At 33.0% G+C, this 20,397-nt stretch overlaps 1 protein-coding gene across 1 annotated transcript in view; it reads left to right on the top strand.

Moving 5' to 3' along the window:
- The window catches only part of LOC145278302 (uncharacterized), a 142,220-nt gene extending 122,396 nt beyond the window's left edge, over nt 1–19,824 (top strand). Inside the window, exon 2 of the mRNA XM_080130595.1 lies at nt 17,046–19,824. Coding sequence (XP_079986721.1) covers nt 17,075–19,696 — 2,622 coding nt within the window. The 5' untranslated portion in view covers nt 17,046–17,074 and the 3' untranslated portion in view covers nt 19,697–19,824. The remainder of the gene's footprint in view (nt 1–17,045) is intronic.
- Nucleotides 19,825–20,397: the final 573 nt, after the last annotated feature.

Raw genomic sequence — 20,397 nt, 5'->3', positions numbered from 1 at the left:
AATATTCCAGATGCAATCACAACGCTTACTATCATCACATTAAAATAAACATGTTTATGAATATTTTATCATAAATATTTACGAAAAGGTTTCATCTGTGCACATATTCCACACGTCCAAGTGTAAACATGTGCATTTGATTTATAATCTTTTTTTGTTTTACTCAATTGAAAGAAAAATTATTGGTTAAATGAATAGAGCCATATAATTATTATATAATGAGCTCCAGTTGATTTTACACTATTGAGCTACTACACAATCTGTTGTACGAACTTTAAAAAAAATGTTATATATATATATATATATATATATATATATATATATATATATATATATATATATATATATATATATATATTACAAGGCCGCCCGTTTAAATATGATATTTTGATTAATGCAGATTTCGTATTTATTATTATATCATACTAGTAGTCTAGCCCGGCTTTGCTCGGGCCCTATATACTGTTCATAAGTGCCTATGTGTGTATATATATTAAAAAATTTAACTCATGTCCAGGTAACCCACATCTTAAATTTCAAGTATTTAGGCCCAAAATTGGCCGAGGAGTTTGGTAGATTCAGCAAAGGTAAACTCTTTCAACTTTGACCTCTTGCAGCCAAATTTTCGCCCCAAAACTTATATATATATATATATATATATATATACTAGCATGGGTGCCCGGCGTTGCCCGGGTGTTTGGAGGTGTATGCTGAGCAAAAAAAAAAAATGGTCAATTTTTTTAAATTTTAACCCCGATTATGACCCCTTAACATTTATTGTTTAGGGCTCCAATCGAGTTATTCAGTTAGATCCATGTCCAAGAGAACTATATCTAAAATGTCAAGTGTTTATACCCAAAATCGTAGAAGGAGTTTGGTAGAGTTCTCAAAGGCCAAATCGTTGAACTCTGACCACTTAATCGCCAACTTTCTGGCCGAAAATTAATCACATCGATTTCCCCAAATCTCAGTACCCTGTATATCAAATATCGAGTGTGTAGACTTAAAATTGACAGAGTTATTGCGTAGGGAAATGTTCACACACAAATACACAGACAGACACTTTCACTTATATATATATATATATATATATATATATATATATATATATATATATATATAATTCTTGCTGCATGTCGGAATACCGTTATATATATATAGTAGTTTGCTAGGTCAAGTCTTTTGAACTTTGATCACTTCGCAGTCAAATTTACGACCAAATACCGAATGAAAAGCTTACCCTATGTTTAGAAAAAAATTCGCTGAGTAATTTGGTAAAAAATTTGACCCAATTTTGACGCTTTAACATTTATTTTTTTACTCAAATCAAATTAAAAAGTTTGATCCATCTCCAAGTACCTAGATCTAAAATTTTAAGTGTTTAGATCCAAAATTACCGGAGGAGTCTTGTAGAATTTCCAAAGGTCAAATCGTTGAATTTTTACCCCGTTGACAGCCAAATTTCTGGCCGAAAATCGATTAAAGATTTTTCAAAATCTCATTACCCCTTATGCCAAATCTCGAATCTGTAGACTGAAAATTGGCATAGTAAGGTAGGAAAATGTACACACACAGACAGACAGACACACAGACAGACAGACACACAGACAATTTCACTTTTATAGATATATATAGATAGATTGGACCCAATAAATAGTAATAATTTAAAATGTTATTATAAAAATGACTTGTATGGCACCACCGAGAATCGAAACCAAAACTTTTAGTTTACGATTTACTTTTCCCTTAGACGTCAATGCCTGAGCTATGAAGACATGTTTGTTGCAAGACTAAAAATTAAAAAATGAACTAATAGCTATTAAGTTATGCATGCAGATTCGTAATGCCGTAACTCGACCTTCACCTGGCAAATTTCATTTCTTTAATTTTCACACTTTTCACGATTTTCACCTATTCTCTATTTTATTATCATAAAACTATTTTCTATTTTTATTATTATAATTTTTTCAATATTTTTTTTTATTTTTATTATTATAATTTTTTCAATATTTTTTTTTCTATTTTTATTATTATAATTTTTTCAATATTTTATTCTCATAAAAATGTTCTACTTTCTTAGTGTTCAGTATTTAGTTTTTACTCAAGCTTTTTCGATTTTATTATTATAACAGTACTAGAGTACCCGTGACCCGTTGGGTCAGTATATGTTATAGCTAGATATGGAATAGTGAGTATACAGAATTTATGTATAAGTGCAAGGGACTATACAGAATTAATGTGCAAATGCACCAAAATTGAATGCACGCGCGTGCGAAAACAAACATGGCGATTACTGAAAACAATACAAAATACATTGGATAACAAAGGTCTTAACGTCATTACTCTTAGATTTAATATTGAAATCCTTTATATAAGAGTGGTGTAATCCGTTGAAAAAATGAAAAAAGATGAAAAAAAAACAAGCAGCATTGTGCATTGCACATAGCCACCCTAATTTGTGTGTGTGTGTATGTGTGTGTGTGTGTACATTGACAGCCTTCAAAATATAGGGAAATAATAACACTGGGCTGCATTTGGAAAAAAAATTTGCAACAGAAATGTTATTAACATTGCAGTTTCGCATAGTAAACGCATAAAGCATACCCATTTTTTAAGGAGGTTCTCATTTTTTTGTAACAGTTGGCACAATATTTATCAGATTCATTGTAAAGAATGCATCCAATTTGAAGTTAGAAAGCAGCTATTCCCCTTGAAATGCACGCTTTCGCGACATTCTCTTGTGTGATGGCCTTGCAGGAGATGTTGTCCAGCTTCTTTGAAGAGACCAGCAGAAATCAGCCATCATGGTCACACTCCAATTGCCTTGATAGCGGCGCTCCATATCGGATATATCCTGATGGAACCTCTCTCCCTGTTCCTCACTGTATTCACCCAAATTAGCAGGAAAGTAGTCAAGGTGACTGTGCAGGAAACGTATTTTGATGCTCATGCGTGTGCCAGCAGTCTCGTATGCTTGAAGCATATTCTCAACTCGTTCCTTGTAGTCATCAGATTGTCTGTTTCCTAAAAACCCTGTCACAACTAACTTAAAACATTCCCAAGCTCTTCTTTCACGAGGTGTCAGTGCTTCATTAAATCCGGTATCAGACATAAGTTCACGAATCTGTGGTCCAACAAATATGCCAGCTTGTACTTTAGCATCACTGACAAGAGGGAATTTATTGGAAAGGTATTTAAACCCTTCTCCATCTTTCGCAAGTGATTTCACAAAATTTTTCATCAACCCCAGCTTTATGTGAAGGGGAGGCAGAAGCACCTTCTCTGGTGGTACAAGTGGTAGTGTTTTGACGTTATGGCGGCCAGGAACAAATTCCATCCGTTGTGGCCATTCCCTTTGTCGGTAATGTACGGAATCTGCACGGCTGTCCCACAAGCACAAAAAGCATGGGTATTTTGTGTAGCCCCCCTGCATTCCTAACAAAATGGTCAGAACTTTTAGGTCACCACAGAGAAGCCAGTTGTGATCTTGATATTGTATGTTGTTAAGAAGAAGTGATATGGTATCATAGGTTTCTTTCAGGGTAACAGAATGAGCAATGGGCAATGATGCTACGTTTTTACCATTAAAAAGTAGCACAGCTTTTAGACTTCTGGTGGAGGAATCTATAAAGAGCCTCCATTCTTCACGATGGTATTCTTTACCCATGTGTTCTACAAGACCTGAAACATCGTGGCAATATACCATGTCATCGGACTTGGTAAAGTACTGCACGAATTCCTGCTCTCGATGCCGATACTGTGCAAAGTGTGTATTACGTGCCAAAAGATTTTTCTCTTTTAACCTTGAACCTAACAACTGTGCAGATTCTTTTGACAGACCAAGATCTCGACAAGGTCATCTAGCTCACTCTGATCAAATAACTGAGGGTTTTTCTCAGAGGTCCCACTGATATCTTCATAAACATCCTGATTTTCACTGTCATCACATGTAGAGTCACTTGCACTGGTACGTTCTAGAATCTCAGGAGGTCTTGGCACAGGAACAACATCACTATGTGGTACTGGTTGCGTAACTGACGGAATGTTTGGGTATTTAATGCATTCCAAACTTATACCATTCCTTCCCAGTGGTTTCACCATACAAAAATAGCAGTCATCATGGTGATTCGTAGGTGCCCGCCAAATCACTGGTATTCCAAATGGCATTGATTTTCGGTTTCCTTTATTCCAGTGGCATAAACCAGCGAAACACTTCACACAAGCAATGTGTGGCGCCCATGGTTTATCCTGATGTCCAAGTTCGATGCCAAAGTAGGCACGATAGAGTTGTTTCACTGTAGAAGTGATTTTGCGCTTCTGTCTTGAAAGTGTGTAATTTCCGCAGATGTAGCAAAATGAGTTGGGGTGGTTTTTGCAAGTCCGTGCCATTCTTTAATTGATCTGCAACAAAAAAGGTATATTAATATACGACGCAGTATATGACGCTGTAACACATAAACTAGAACCTTACGAGCAAAATGACTACTACCATCGTGATCAGCACGAAAAATTGGTCTAGAAGAGGATATTGTCATGGATGTTGTATTTTTGATGCAGCCCAGTGTAATTAATGTAGTCATACTTAATGGTCAGATATTTTTTTAAAAATCTTTTTAAAACATCCCCCTACATGCACGTTTTAATGTGTTGCGATATATTTTTAAAATGTTTGAAACTTATGACCCCCATCACCCTTCTCCTTTTTTCCCCTCCCCCTGCCACCAACCTTGAAAAACTGCTAGCGATTACATGTATCGTTTACCGCTACATGACGAAGAAGTGGATGAGGAGAGTGATCACCGACTCTAAAATGTTAATTTTTTTATTCTTTTATTAAAAATTCATTTTTTATATTATCTTTAAAAGTCGTTGAAGCATATTAGCCATAAAAAGTAAATTTTGATTTCTTTTAGGATTAAACTACGTTGGGTCGTAAAAAATACCAAATATTTTTAAATATATGTAAATTGATCAAGTAGTTTTTTTTGTTTTTCTTTTTACATTTGTTTTTGTTTAATTTTTTGTTGTTTGAAAACGATTCTAACTTGCAATGAAAATAAGATCGAAATAATCATTTTAAAGATTTGATACGTTGAAACCATATAGTCAAATTAATCGTGAACGATATTTGTTTTTAAAAAAATCTGTTTATATTGTTTAAAATAAATAGAAACGCTTATATTCTATAAAATCATAAAACCTTCCATTTATATTGTCTAAAATTAAAAATAAAAAGGTGAAAATTAAAAAAACATTATTTTATATTGTTTCAAATTTAAAGAAAATCCTGTATATCTTGTTTTAAATAAACACATGCGTTTATTTTTTAAAGCTTTCTTTATTTTTTTAAAATCTGCTTATTTAAAATTGTTAACTTCTAAAATATTGATATTATTGTTTTCATATCGTTTGCTAGGGGAAATTGGTTCCTTTTATGTGATATCGGGTATTTTGCCACACGATTACGAATCTTGGCCGATTTTTTTTATTTGTCACGAAAACCATTTTTTAAATCTATTTATACAAAAGTTAGATGTTATTATGTGTTGACAGTTAAGTATTTTCTTTTTATTAACACGGTTTCAACGGCTGGGCAAGCTGATTTGAGTAATTTTGTCGTTTATAAACTGACAATTATAGAATATATAAAAGATATTAATGTAAAATACAAAAATAATTCGTAAAATGCCGATGTAAAAAAATAAAAAATGATTGTTTCCTTTTTACTTGCATACTTTAAACGCGAAAAAATTGTCGGTTAAAAAGCAAGATTCTATGTCTTTGTTTTATGTAACTACTCAGGCTCATCATAAAGCAAGACGATTTGAGTTTTATAATATAATAGATTCAATATTATATCATAAAATTATTCTTCATGATATTATCAAAAAATGTTCAGTGGTGTTATTCTCGTAGAGATATTATTGATTTTATTACCAAAAATTGTTCGGTATTTTTGTTTTTACATGAACTGCTGGGTATTTTGTTACCTCAAGATATTTATTTATTTCAGTAATCAAATAAAACATTACTTTAATGAAATATCTCGATATGATTTTTCTAAATTAATACAAGCTATAATAGTAAAAGACATACGAGATTGTTGTAGAAAATTGAAAATTCAACCGGAAAAATTCAATATATATATATATATATATATATATATATATATATATATATATATATATATATATATATACCGAGAGGGCTACCGGAGTAAACATATTAGATTAGAGAGAAAATTAACGAAACAAATTCCTTTTTTTCATTTTTCACCTCAAACAAGGCACAGTGCCACTTTGAAGTAGGGGGCTACTATCGGGGACATAAGTTGCAGGGATATTATGAAGTAGCAAGATGTCTTTTCATATTACACTTAAACTTCTACATGTCAGTACAGTTGGACAAGTAGAATCCCGGAAGAGAGTTCCAAAGTCTAGCAGTTCTGGAGAATAAACTATTGGAGCAAAAGGCTTTCTTACACCTAGGGATCTCTAATGTGAAGGGGTGGGATTTAGCTACTTGCCGGGTTTATCGGGAGTATTTACGTCGAGGGGGTACACGTGCTTGTAATTCGTCAGAGCAATCAGCATTAAAGTACTTGTAGAACTGGCAACAGCTCGTCGATGGGACAGAGACTGAAGCCTAGTAGACAGTTCAGGACCTATCAGGTTGACGACCCACTTTTGAACCCTATCCAGGAGTTGGATGCAAATAACAGATGCACCAGCCCAAATGTGACAACAGTACTCCATACAGGGGCGAATGGTGACCTTATTGAGGTATAGGATACTTTCTGGTGTGAGTAGCTTTCTAGCACGGTAGAGAGATCCCAGCTTCTTCGCAGCAGCCTTGGCAATGCTCTCTATATATCTATTCCAGTTCATGTTCCCTGCGAACGTTAAGCCAAGGAGTTTGAAGGAAATACTTTCAGATAATGTGTTTTTGGCCATTGCTATTGATGATAGAGAAGGTTTCTTTTAATTATTGAAGGAAACAAGCTTAGTCCTGGCAACATTGAATGAGATCATCCATCTTTGTCCCCATTTCACTACAGATTGGAGGTCTTCATCTAGTGTTTCTGCCATTTCCATAGATATGTGCTCTTTTGTTTTCCGCACGTGCCTGCTATAGAGAGTGGTGTCATCAGCAAATATACACATCTAAGAAACAATTTCATCAGGGTCATTTATGAATATCAGGGATAATAAAGGTCCCGTGATAGACTCCTGAGATACTCCCGCATTTATATCATATTGTTCAGCTGTGCGACCGTCGAGGACAACCTGGATTTTTCTCCTACTTAAAAAGGACTTAATTACATTATGTGTTCTTCCAGTGATACCATATGATCCGATTTTCCTTAGAAGACCATCGTGCCATACTCTGTCAAAAGCCTTTATCTAGGGCTACCGCTCTACCAACCCTTGCTTTGTCCAGTTAAATATATACGTTCAGAGATTACAGTTAGGATGTCTGCTGTGAAACGGGTTTGCCTAAATTGATAGTTGACCAGAAGTTTAGCAGCTGTAAGGTGATGGTCTAGAGTATGATTAATTATGGTTTCAAATAGTTTTATGATATAGTTTTATAGGAGGAGACTAATGGGGCGATAATTTAATGGGTCAGTTCTCGCCAGAATTCTTGAAAACTGGTACCACAGAAGCAGTTTTCCAGCAGTCAGGAAAGCAAGATTCGTTAAGGCATCCGTTGTAAAGATTCGTTAAGGCATATCGTTTAAAAGCAATTTCCTTTAAGATATTTCCCGAAATTCGTTTCGAAGGTGTGCAAATTATATATATATATATATATATATATATATATATAGAGAGAGAGAGAGAGACACACACACAAATGCTATTAAAAAGCACGGAATTTACTTTCTTCAATCTCCGATTTTTTTTTTTTTTTTTTTTTATGCGTTTTGTCTCAATATTGTTTAGGTTGGATCCATAAGTTTCTTTAACACGCGCTTCCAATCGGACGACTTCCATCATCCTCAGACATATTGCGTTATAAAAATTATGTTTTTAGTTTTATATATATATATATATATATATATATATATATATATATATATATATATATATATATATATATGTGTGTGTGTGTGTGTGTGTGTGTGTGTGTGTGTGTGTCACTTTCACGTGGTGGCTAATTACGAGTTAAGACAATTGTTTTTTTATATACATATTTAAAATTTTTAATTTACTACCCTAAGCATTTTAGAATATTTCAACTGTACTCGTAATTAACACAATTTATCTGAGGTTTCTTTGTTTTAATATATCATGCTTCAATTATTTTTAATCTATTAATATTATTTTTAATCCTTTAATATTATTTTCGCTTTGCAAGACCTTAGTATTCTCAACCATGATTCATCGGAATTCCGAATGATGGCAGCCAGGTCTTCTCAAATGATGCGATATTGAACTAGAGTCGGAGAGGAGGAGAGTTAGTCTTTGCGACAACGTGTTTGTAGTATAGCTTATGTAGTTAGTAGTATTAGAGATACACTCTCCTAATGGACAGTTAAATTTGTAAACTGCATTGTTTTATTTTTCTAACAAGTTGTCTGCGAAATGTTGTTTTTGATTACGAGGCTAGTCGTCAGCAGTTTTTTTTTCATAACAGATAATGAATTTTATTTTTTGTTATAATTGGGAACTACGTATTGATGGATTATATTTTTTTAGAATGCTTTCATCAGTTCTGGAGTTTTTGTGTAGCTGGTTACGGTAATATATATATGAGTTGATAATTTTTTTGTTGGATATTATTAGTTTGCTTCAAGTTGCTGATAGTTTTATTCGTTTATCTACAAGAGAGTTTGGGAATTGGTTATTGACTAAAACCTGTTTTATAGTTTTTAATTCGTTAAAACATATTATTTTTGTTTGAGAAAATTACTTTCGCAAGATGTATAAGATTGTTTTTTCATTATATGAGTTTTATAACGGAACGGACATTTACTTTTAAATGCAGAAATTAACGGATGTAAGTTTTTGAAAAACGAAGTTGATAAATTCATCGCGACTAGAATCATTGAGAACGTCTAAAAACGAAATTTTATTATCAGCGCTTGGTTCGTATGTGAATCTATATATGTATAACTATATATAACATATATATATATATATATATATATATATATATTGATATATATAACCATATATGTTATATATATGTGCGTGTGTGTGTATATATATATATGTATTTGTGTGTATATTTCGTGAAACACTCATGTTAATATTCATCAGAAAATTATTAATACAGTCATATATGATGAAAAGAATTTAACAAAACATGCAAAGAACTATATATGAAAATATGCAAAGAACTATATATAAAAACATACAAAGAACAATATATAAAAATATGCAAAGAACAATATATAAAAATATGCAAAGAACTATATATAAAAATATGTAAAGAATTACATATAAAAATATGCAAAGAACTATATATAAAAATATGCAAAGAACTATATATGAAAATATGCAAAGAACTATATATAAAAATATGCAAAGAACTATGTATAAAAATATGCAATGAACTATATATAAAAACATACAAAGAACTATATATAAAAATATGCAAAGAACTATGTATAAAACATACAAAGAACTATATATAAAAATATGCAAAGAACTATATATAAAAACATACAAAGAACTATATATAAAAATATGCAAAGAACTATATATAAAAATATGCAAAGAACTATATATAAAAACATACAAAGAACTATATATAAAAATATGCAAAGAACTATATATAAAAAATCTGCAATGAACTATATATAAAAACATACAGAGAACTATATATAAAAATATGCAAAAAAAAACTAGATATAAAAACATACAAAGAAATATATATAAAAATATGCAAAGAACTATATATAAAAACCCACAAAGAACTATATATAAAAATATGCAAAGAACTATATGTAAAAATATGCAAAGAACTATATATAAAAATATGTAAAGAACTATATATAAAACACACAAAGAACTATATATAAAAATATGCAAAGAACTATATATAAAAATATTCAAAGAACTATATATAAAAACATACAAAGAACTATACATAAAAATATACAAAGAACTATATATAAGAATATGCAAAGAAATATATATGAAAATATGAAAAGAACTATATATAAAAACATGCAAAGAACTATATATAAAAATATGCAAAGAACTATATATGAAAATATTCAAAGAACTACATATAAAAATAAGCAAAGAACTATATATAAAAATATGCAAAGAACTATATATAAAAATATGCAAAGAACTATATATGAAAATATGCAAAGAACTATATATGAAAATATGCAAAGAACTATATATAAATATGCAAAGAACTATATATGAAAATATGCAAAGAACTATATATGAAAATATGCAAAGAACTATATATAAAAATATGCAAAGAACTATATATGAACATATGGAAAGAACTACATATAAAAATATGCAAAGAACTATATATAAAAATATGCAAAGAACTATATATAAAAATATGCAAAGAACTATATATAAAAATATGAAAAGAACTATATATAAAAACATGCAAAGAACTATATATAAAAATATGAGTAAAAAAAATCCAAAACAATTGTACGTATGTTTAATAAATACAACTGAATCCTTTTTTAATGAGTATCTGTTCTAAGTAAGACAATATATTATAAAAGAATTTATAGCTCTAGCATTGCACTATTGAGCTATCTAAATGAACTTAGCATTATCAATATTCTTTTATTTCAATACAAAGTTGGAAAACTTTAACTTCAATAGTATCATATATATTAGTGGTCTAACAAGGCCACAGGGGAGACAACCGAAGCAGCAAAACTGAAGCTACTTATAGGACACTATATATATATATATATATATATATATATATATATATATATATATATATACAAATGTAGGCAAATTTGGGCATATTTTATGGGTTTGAAAATATAGGTTCTTTTTTTACCAATTGTCATAAAATTTTAACCATAAAACTTTTTCTCGTTATGCCTATAAATTTGCTTGTTTTTTTTTCTTGGGGGGGGGGGGGTTGTATGTGTATTGATATTCATATTAAAACCCCATTTTTCCATTTAGTCAAAAAGAAAATACAACTTTGTATATATGACTCGTGGAGTTGAATTCATCTGCAAAAGATCTAGCTAATTTGCATATTCTTTTAAACATTCATTTTAATTAATTCCCTCTTAGATTTTTTTCGGTTTTCTCCTCATTAGTTAACTATTACGTGTAATTATATTTATTCAGATATTCTACATGATTTATACGTGCGTAATATTTGCGTAAAAAGGTCATATTAAAGACAAACCTCTTTCTATATATATTTATGCATGCGTATATATATTTGTTTTAAAAATTTTGCCAATAAAACTCCTCTGCCAGTTTTTGAAAACTTAATATATAGGATATTCGAACCCATACGAAACTTAATATTTGGGTTTTACCCGGGAAAATCGGTGCAAAAGAGTGAAAATTAAAAAAATGGATTTGTCATATTATGGTCGAAGTCGGCATCACAAATATGCATGCATCATGTAATAGCTATTTGTTCACGCTTTAATTTTTAGCCTTTCAGCAAATATGTCTTCATTGCTCAGGCATTAAAGTCAAAGAAAAAAGTAAATCGTAAGCTTAACGTTTTGGTTTTGATTCTCGGTGGTGGCGCGCAAGTTATATATATATTTTTTTACTTTTTAAATCATTACTATATATTGGGTCCAATATAATATAATAATAAATACGAAATCTGCATTAATCAAAATATGATATTTAAGCGTATTTTACGACCGGGCAATGCCGCCTGGCCTGCTAGTAGAATTATAATCTTCTAAGGAGCCTGTAAATTCCTAAATCGACTTTATTTTATTTCTGAGTTAAACTTTTCTGCCTCTCTGTGCCTTAAACTAAATGAAAATTCGTCTGTGGAACAAGCTACCGCATGGCCATTTTCCAGCTGACTACGGCATAGTCGCTTTAATGTCCAATGTAACGTTTTATTGGCCTATCCTGTGAAATCATCAGTCTTACAAATTTTTACCATCATTACCAAGTTGTATAACTGTCCATCTGACACTCATTGACTCTTATATTCGAGTGACTTTTGGCCTTTGCAAGTGATGACGCTTAATAAACAAAAATAACATTTTCCAAAAATCCGAACTGAGCCGAATCAAGACAACTAGACTTATGCATACAAAGGACTAAATATCCGTTGGAATTCATTAAAAAATACAGATTTATTTTATTTTAATTTATTCTTATTAATGAGTCCAATTTACGATATAAAAAAACAGGTACCATGCAATCGCCGCAAAATATTTCTTCGTTTGCATATGTGAAACCTTAACATTAATCAGAAGTGACTTTTCCAGGGTGTTCATCATTAATCCAAACTATCAGCTGACGTGATATTGTAAACAAACACAGACGGAATTTGATGAACGACATTATCATTACTATTTTTTATTGTTTTATTTTTTGCGATTTAGTCCACCGGACAAATTATTCCTCGAAATATATATCAATTAATACAGGACTGGTTATGATAATACATACGCAATCTGTATGTATTAAAATAACATATTTAAACGTATTCTACGACCGGGCAACGGAGGGCTGTCAGCTAGTTTGAATCTAAATTATAACTGACGTCATTTTGAATTGTTATCCAAATCTTTTATTTAGTTGAGCCTGAAATAGATTTCAATGAATTTAATATTTATATAAAAATAACAATATGTAAAGTCTAATGTTGAGCTAGAATATAAATATATTTTTTCAAAGATTATATTAAATAACGATTGGCATTTATTTTGTATGGAAGATAAGAAAGACAATATTTATACAGCTCTTTTAAATTCACAATTTTCATAAACAATTCTGTCACTTTACGTTTCAGCAAGTGGTAAAGTAATATTGTTTTATGGGTCTGCCTGACATCAAAGCAGTTGTCTGAGTAAACAAACGGGTTTTTTTCACTGTGTTTTACGCAAGAAATGTTAATATTTTTACAAAATGCAATTAATTGCTCGTTAAATACAAAAAAGTATCTTTAAGAAAAGGTCCTGAGGACATATATTACGTATTTAAGAGATTTTTTAGGAGAGTTTTAAAGAGGTGGCAAATATTTCGCTTTCAACTTGCAACGGTAATGGGGAGGTGGAGATTATAAACAGTACAGACGTTGAAAAAACTCCTTCTTTTCTTATAAATATACAAATAAGTAAAATTATCTTTCCCTTTTATAGATTAGTTTTCTGTTAGCCTCCATATAAAACATAGCTTACTAAAAATAATACATTTCGATCATTTAAGAGACTCGCTTGAACAAACATAGACTGCTGTCTCTTTCTTTCTCTCTCTCTCTCTCTCTCTCTCTCTATATATATATATATATATATATATATATATATATATATATATATATATATATATATATATATATAGATAGATAGATAGATAGTAAGTTATGAAAATATATATATAGTTAGTTATGAAAATATATATATGGCAATTAAGCTACACAGAATATTCTGCGTTTTATTCTAGCTATACATATATATTGAGCACTGTTGAAGTAAATACTGAAAATTTACGCATAAAATTATATCTTCGTATATTAATTTATGTGATTAAATGAAGTAGTTCTCTCTCTCTCTCTCTCTCTATATATATATATATATATATATATATATATATATATATATATATGTGTGTGTGCGTGTGTGTGTGTGTGTGTGTGTGTGTAGTTTTATGCGCGTATATGTGTGTGTGTATGTATATGTACATTTATATAGATAAGTACAAGCATGGCAGTGTAGGAAAGCCTATCCATGTCTTTATAAATAACTATTAATATAAATATGCCTATTTACTGTTGAGCACTATTTTATAGACCTAATAGAAATTCTCTGGATTTTTCTAGTATTAAAACACAAATTTTGAAAATATATATAATAATTAACCCCCCCCCACACACACACACGTCTTGTCAGACGAGTGCCACTCCCTCAGTCACTTAAAGTCCATGTGTCCGAAGATGACTTTTCATTCCTACCAGCGATTTGCATACCCTCAAGCATACATGACACTGAAGACGACCATTGGTTTGGATGAAACAAACTGCAACGGGATCCGTATCATCCTGCGCTTTCATGTGATTAACAGGACCTGCTTTGGACAACAGTGCCCGGTCACACACCTCACAGATCCAAAGATCTCCATGTTTGGGCGGCAAGGTTTGGCGTTTCCTACATGCTCTCTTTGGTTTCGCTCGGTCTATCTTGGCTGCTTCAAAGTGTTCTGCGCCCCTATATACCAGTGTCTTCCATTGCTTGCGATCATACGTTAGGGACTCCAAACTCTCAACAGTAACATGAAAGTTCACCAGACTCTCCTTGATGCTATCACGAAAACGTTTTAGTGGCTTGTGCTGAGGTCTTTTGGCAAGAAGGAGCTCCACATGTAACAACTGTTAAATACACACACACACACACACACACACATTCAGCTTTATATACACTAGTGAATTTATACATGTACATTCTAGTGTGTGTGTGTGCGCGTGTGTGTGTGTATTTAACAGTTGTTACATGTGGAGCTCCTTCTTGCCAAAAGACCCCAGACACACACACACACACACACACACACACACACTAGAGTGTACATGTATAAATTCACTAGTATATATATATATATATATATATATATATATATATAATATAAAGCTGAATGTCTGAGTGTACATGTATAAATTCACTAGTGTATATATATATATATATATATATATATATATATATATATATATATATAAAGCTGAATGTCTGTGTGGGGGGGAGTGTTGTCACGAATAGGCTCCTATATGGTTGACTATTTTTTAAAAAACTGATTACATATAATGATAGAAGATGTATCAAGACACAGGAATGGGTATGTTTGATCTGTCAGAACGGTGGTTCATAAAAATTGTGGGTTCTGCGTTCGCGCCTGGTCCACAAGATATAATTCGAACTTCGAACAAAAAAAAGATAATCTGACAACTGTGTGCCATGGGGCGAGCTTGAGACAAAAAAAGGAAAAAAAACGCGTGGGGAGACAGCAAGCTGAAGAGGGACCGATGTAAGCTACTTGAAACACGCGTGGTGGCAAAACAAGCATAACTGCCGACGCAGGAGAAGAAAAATCACATGTTCAACACAGCAGAGTTTTGTTAACCATATGACGAACTAGAAGACTTTTAAAACAAGGAAATGCGTTGTTTAGAAAGTACCATGAATAAATGCATTTTTTTTCAAATTAGAAAAATCAAGAACATGTACATGTGCCAAACTGTTTATATATTTATAAATTTATATATGTATGATGACTGTTTTTTTTCTAATTGACAAATTTACATGTTCCGAATTTTACCATATAATTTTTTCTACGGACTATCTAATTTATTTAAGCACCAAAATGAAACTAGCATTTTTGTCGTGTGTAAGGCAGATATTCCTTATTTATCTCCAATATGAAATCTGTTTCAATTTGAGTAAGTCTATCTTCTGGCATAGACAAAACTTTTGTCAATTAATTGTCAATATTCATTGTCAATTTAAATAAAATGAACATCGTTTCTGAAACGATCGTACAAGCTATTGGATTTTGTTTGTTTTCCTTTTGAAACTGATTTTTAATTCAAAATTATGAATCGTTTTACTCAATATTAATATGGCTCTAGGATATCTACACCTTTTTGAGCTTATTATATATCTACAGTACAATAAGCACTGTGTTCTTTTAATAATATTAATACATTTACTAGTACATTAAAATAAACTCTGCTCTTTAGACTCCGGGTCTAATTCTCTCCAAAAAATTATATATATATATATGTATATATATATATGTGTGTGTGTGTGTGTGTGTGTGTGTGTGTGTGTGTGTGTGTGTGTGTGTGTGTGTGTGTGTGTGTGTAAGCGAAAATAAGTATCAACAATCATTGCTTGTAGTATAAGTATTATTTAAATGTAAAGAAAGGAACAACTGTATTCCATGTAAATTTAATTATTGTTATGCTACCAACCATACGGACAACAATGAACACTACCTCCTACTATCTAAAGACCAAAACATATTTCTCTCAGCGTTATACAGAAGTTATGCACAGTCGTCAGTCACAGTGGCGTATAACCACTCTCTTTATTTGTTATAATTACTTTTTCTTTACAATATATTTCGTTTCCATGAAATACTGAGTTGTGCCTTTCATCCGGACATTATTTTTTTGTTGTAAATAATTTTCAATTAATCTTGAGACTCAATGTGTTTAATGATGTGATCAAATTCCTTTCGATTGAATACAACAATTGTTTTGTTTTTTTTGTTTTTTTTTTTGTTTTTTAAGCGACTTAAACTTGTGAGCTGCAGGTAAGTTTAGTAAATTGACCCCGAAAGGAGAATGCGTGGAAGGCAGCCAGGAAAATAATAGAGAGGTTCATGCAAATAAAAATTCCGTATTCTTAAAACCAGTAAAGATGGCAGAGGTGGTACAATTCGTAGAATATATGTTCTGATCCTGCCCTTCATCTTTTCTGTCAGTGAAGAAAAAATTATTTTTAACTAAGATATTTTTTTAAAAGTTTTTGTTCCAATCTCAAATATCCTTCACTACATGGGGTAGCATGCACTCGTTCCGCCATGATCGCAGTTGCATTCTTAGTATCGGCCGTACTGATGATTTAATCTTCAATTTTCAGAAGAGTTTCACTTACAACTAAATTTAACAAGTACTTTATCCATTACGTCACGAGCCAGAAACTTTGGCAAAATAACACTCAAGATAAGAACACTAGTCTAAATAACACAAATTATCAATCCTTATCTAAAATGTATTTTAACATTCTATGTGTAAGTTGAAGATAATGCGTTTATTAATATCAAAACATTTATCCGTTTGTTTTTTATATATTCATTGTTTTTAATAAAAATCTATTCTGTTTGCTTTCGTTACAGTGCAATCGGGGAATCATCCGATTCTTCCAATGATGCCCCTCTCCAATGGCGGTTTCTTCGGCGAACCACTCCCACTTTGCTCAACACTTACCAGCCTTTACGGACAGTATCTTGAGAACCAGCGAGCGTACCTACCCAGCATGTGCTATCCAACATCGAATTTTGGCGGACAGGGTTACTCTTTTAGCGTCCTTTCCGAGCTTGACAAACGGGAGCAGCACCAAAAACCGCCGTATTCTTATATTGCCCTCATCGCCATGGCAATTAAGAATGCTCCCGAGCGAAAGATCACCCTGAACGGTATCTACCAGTTCATCATGGAGCGATTCCCTTATTACCACGACAATAAACAGGGTTGGCAGAACTCGATTCGCCATAACTTAAGTCTCAACGATTGCTTTGTGAAAGTGCCCCGAGAAAAGGGTAAACCAGGAAAAGGTAATTATTGGACGTTAGACTTGAATTGTGAAGAGATGTTTGAGAACGGCAACTATCGTCGACGAAAAAGGCGTGTAAAAAGTTGCATCAAGCATCCAGCTCAGCATACGACTTCCCGCCATTCCCTGTTGTCTGCTTCTGAAAATCCATCCAGTAAACTAGAACAAGCTTGCGGCCTTCTTAATTCACCTTCCTCTTCGTCTTCTTCAAGATCCCCTTCTCCGTCTCCCTCGTTATCACCATCTTCCATGTCACTATTGAGAAACGGTCATAAATGGCCACTGACAATGACAAATCCACTCGGCCCTGGTTCAGATCGATTCGATGCTGATGTTGAGCAGGAAAATAAAAAGATGGCGTTGACCCTGTCTTTAATGAGATCCTCTTCCGCGGGGTCGTGTTTTGTGCCTTCAACTTGTGTCTCCGTACCGATCCCCATTCCTGACACTGATACCTCGCGTCCATCCGCCTCTTCACTGTTGTTGACATCTACGTCAATCGGCTCGTCGTCTCCATTCGCGCGGCTTCAAAATTCAAATCGGCCGACCAGCAACTACTTCCGCTGGAGCAGTACCAACGAAGATATAATTAATACCAGTAATGATCGTATTGACAATAATAATGATAATGATGATAATAATCACAGTAGAAATGATCTACAAGAATTGCAGAAACAGAAAGAAATAAAAAAAGAATCAAAAGATTGGTTTACATCCTCGAACGTGAGCACCACAGCATCCTCATCGTTACTTACCGCACCAATTAATCACGCCCATTCTCACACGTTAGCTCGAGCTATGCTCTCACCTGTCACAGAAGATTCTGAGTGCGCTAACACGAACCAAATACCTCACAGTACGTCGTACACAACGTGTGAAGATTCAGAGAGTCATCTGAAAAGGTTAATCGAAGGAGAACATGTAGCCCTCCGCCTTGATGACACGCAAGAGGACAATATAGATAACGAAATGATTGCAGTAGAAAACAACACAAATTCGCGATGTTCTCCGTCTGGAGAATCCAGTACTCACGAGAATAACAAACAGAACCTTTTGTCAAGGTCTTTGAATGAACATTCCTCATTGCCTGCGTCGTCTCCAACCACTTCATGCAAAAATCGGGATTTTGCCAAGTGTGAAATAAAGCACCCTATCACAGAACAAAATCGTCACACGTTTAGTTTAGGTGTATCTGCATGTACGCCGGCTTCAAATGATACAGGATCTGACAGTTGCAGTAGGGACCCCAGCGTCTCGCGAGAAAATAGAATCTTCAAAAAATTTAGTATTGATAGTATTATGAGTCGGGATTCGAACCACGTATCATTAAACGAGAAAGAGAAGGTGAATGCAGGCTGTGCTGGGTGTCAGGAACGCAATGAATTTGACGTAAACACGGATCACCTTCCTACCAGCCTGTCGGAAAATCAAGCCGCCGAGGATCCTGGCGAAGGTCGTTCTTCTGAGTCTATACTTACAGAACAGAAATCGATTATCTGCGAACATGGGCCATCGGAACAAGAATGCGCAGTTGTAGAAAATGAATGCAACGAGGATAGGCGTGGGAACACCCCAATGAACAGCAACGACAAAAATAAAAGGAAAAATAGAAAGAATGAAGAAGAAGAAGAAAACGATGAAAATGCATTAGCAGCCCCGTCTGGCTCAGGCTCAGATACCCAAGAAACGGCGGCGATGAAAAGATCAGACATTTTTGATAAAATCCCCAGCCCCCCACCTAAGGTTATTGACCTAACCCTGCCCAAATCTCCAAAATTTTCTGCTCGATTTGCAGCAGATCTAGCTGCTGCTGCCGGCCGACCAGCACCGTATGACCTGTCTTCAGCCTTTATGTCCCCCAATCTACCCTTCGCTTTGCATCATCCGTCAGCAGGATTCAGGTTTGCCCCAACCTCGCCCATGTGCTCGCCGATTGACAGGATGTTAGCTTTAAGGGCATGCCAAACGCAAGCCCTACACCCTGGACTACAAATCGGCACCAGTGGCGGACACACGGGAAACGCGTTGAACAATATAACCCCATTCTTGTTTCAATATTCGACCGCGGCTGCTGCAGCTGCCGCCGGCGTCAACCCGGCACTCGTTGGCACTTCCCCGTATCATCCTTTGTCACCATTTGGACTTCCTCTTTCTTTAGACACCAAAAACTGGACGTTAGGACACGATTTCTTACGGACAAATACTCAGCCGTGAACTAATTAATAATAATCTGTCGATATAGATGTTGGAAAATATTTATATATGATTAAAATATGGATGAATATTTTACGAAATGAGTAAAAGGGAAAGAATTTCAGATATAAAATCTTATTCATTGATGTCAATGATATTCGTTCTGAACTGGTCATGTGAACTGTTCATGTGAACTGTTCATGTGAATCACGCCGACATGATATTTAAAATATACTGCAAATAATAGAAACGAATGTATTTGTGCATATCGTCATGTGACAGTTCAAAATGGATCAAACTTAAACAATAACACCAATTAAATAACGCTTTATTGTTGAAATACGTTTGGAATTTTTTAATTAGCTTCACATGCGCATAATATATATATATATATATATATATATATATATATATATGCTTGTGTGTGTTAGCGATGGAAGGACTTCAATTATTTTTCCCGATTCAGATCCAATTACGGATGTTATTCTATATTTCCGATTCCGATAAAATTACCGATTTCGATTATTTTAAAAACCCGAAATAATTATCTGAAGTGTTGCTGTCATTTAGTTTGTTTTTTTTAATTTTTATGTTACCTTTAAAAAAAAAACTATGCATTATATGCATATATTTTTTTTTAATTTTTATGTTACCTTTAAAAAAAAACTATGCATTATATGCATATATTTTTTTTTAATTTTTATGTTACCTTTAAAAAAAAA

Source organism: Euprymna scolopes, chromosome 6 (assembly GCF_053919585.1).
Source record: "Euprymna scolopes isolate OS-2025 chromosome 6, ASM5391958v1, whole genome shotgun sequence".
In the NCBI taxonomy this organism is placed as follows: Eukaryota; Metazoa; Mollusca; class Cephalopoda; order Sepiida; family Sepiolidae; genus Euprymna; species Euprymna scolopes.
This window is presented reverse-complemented; position numbering and strand designations above follow the sequence as displayed.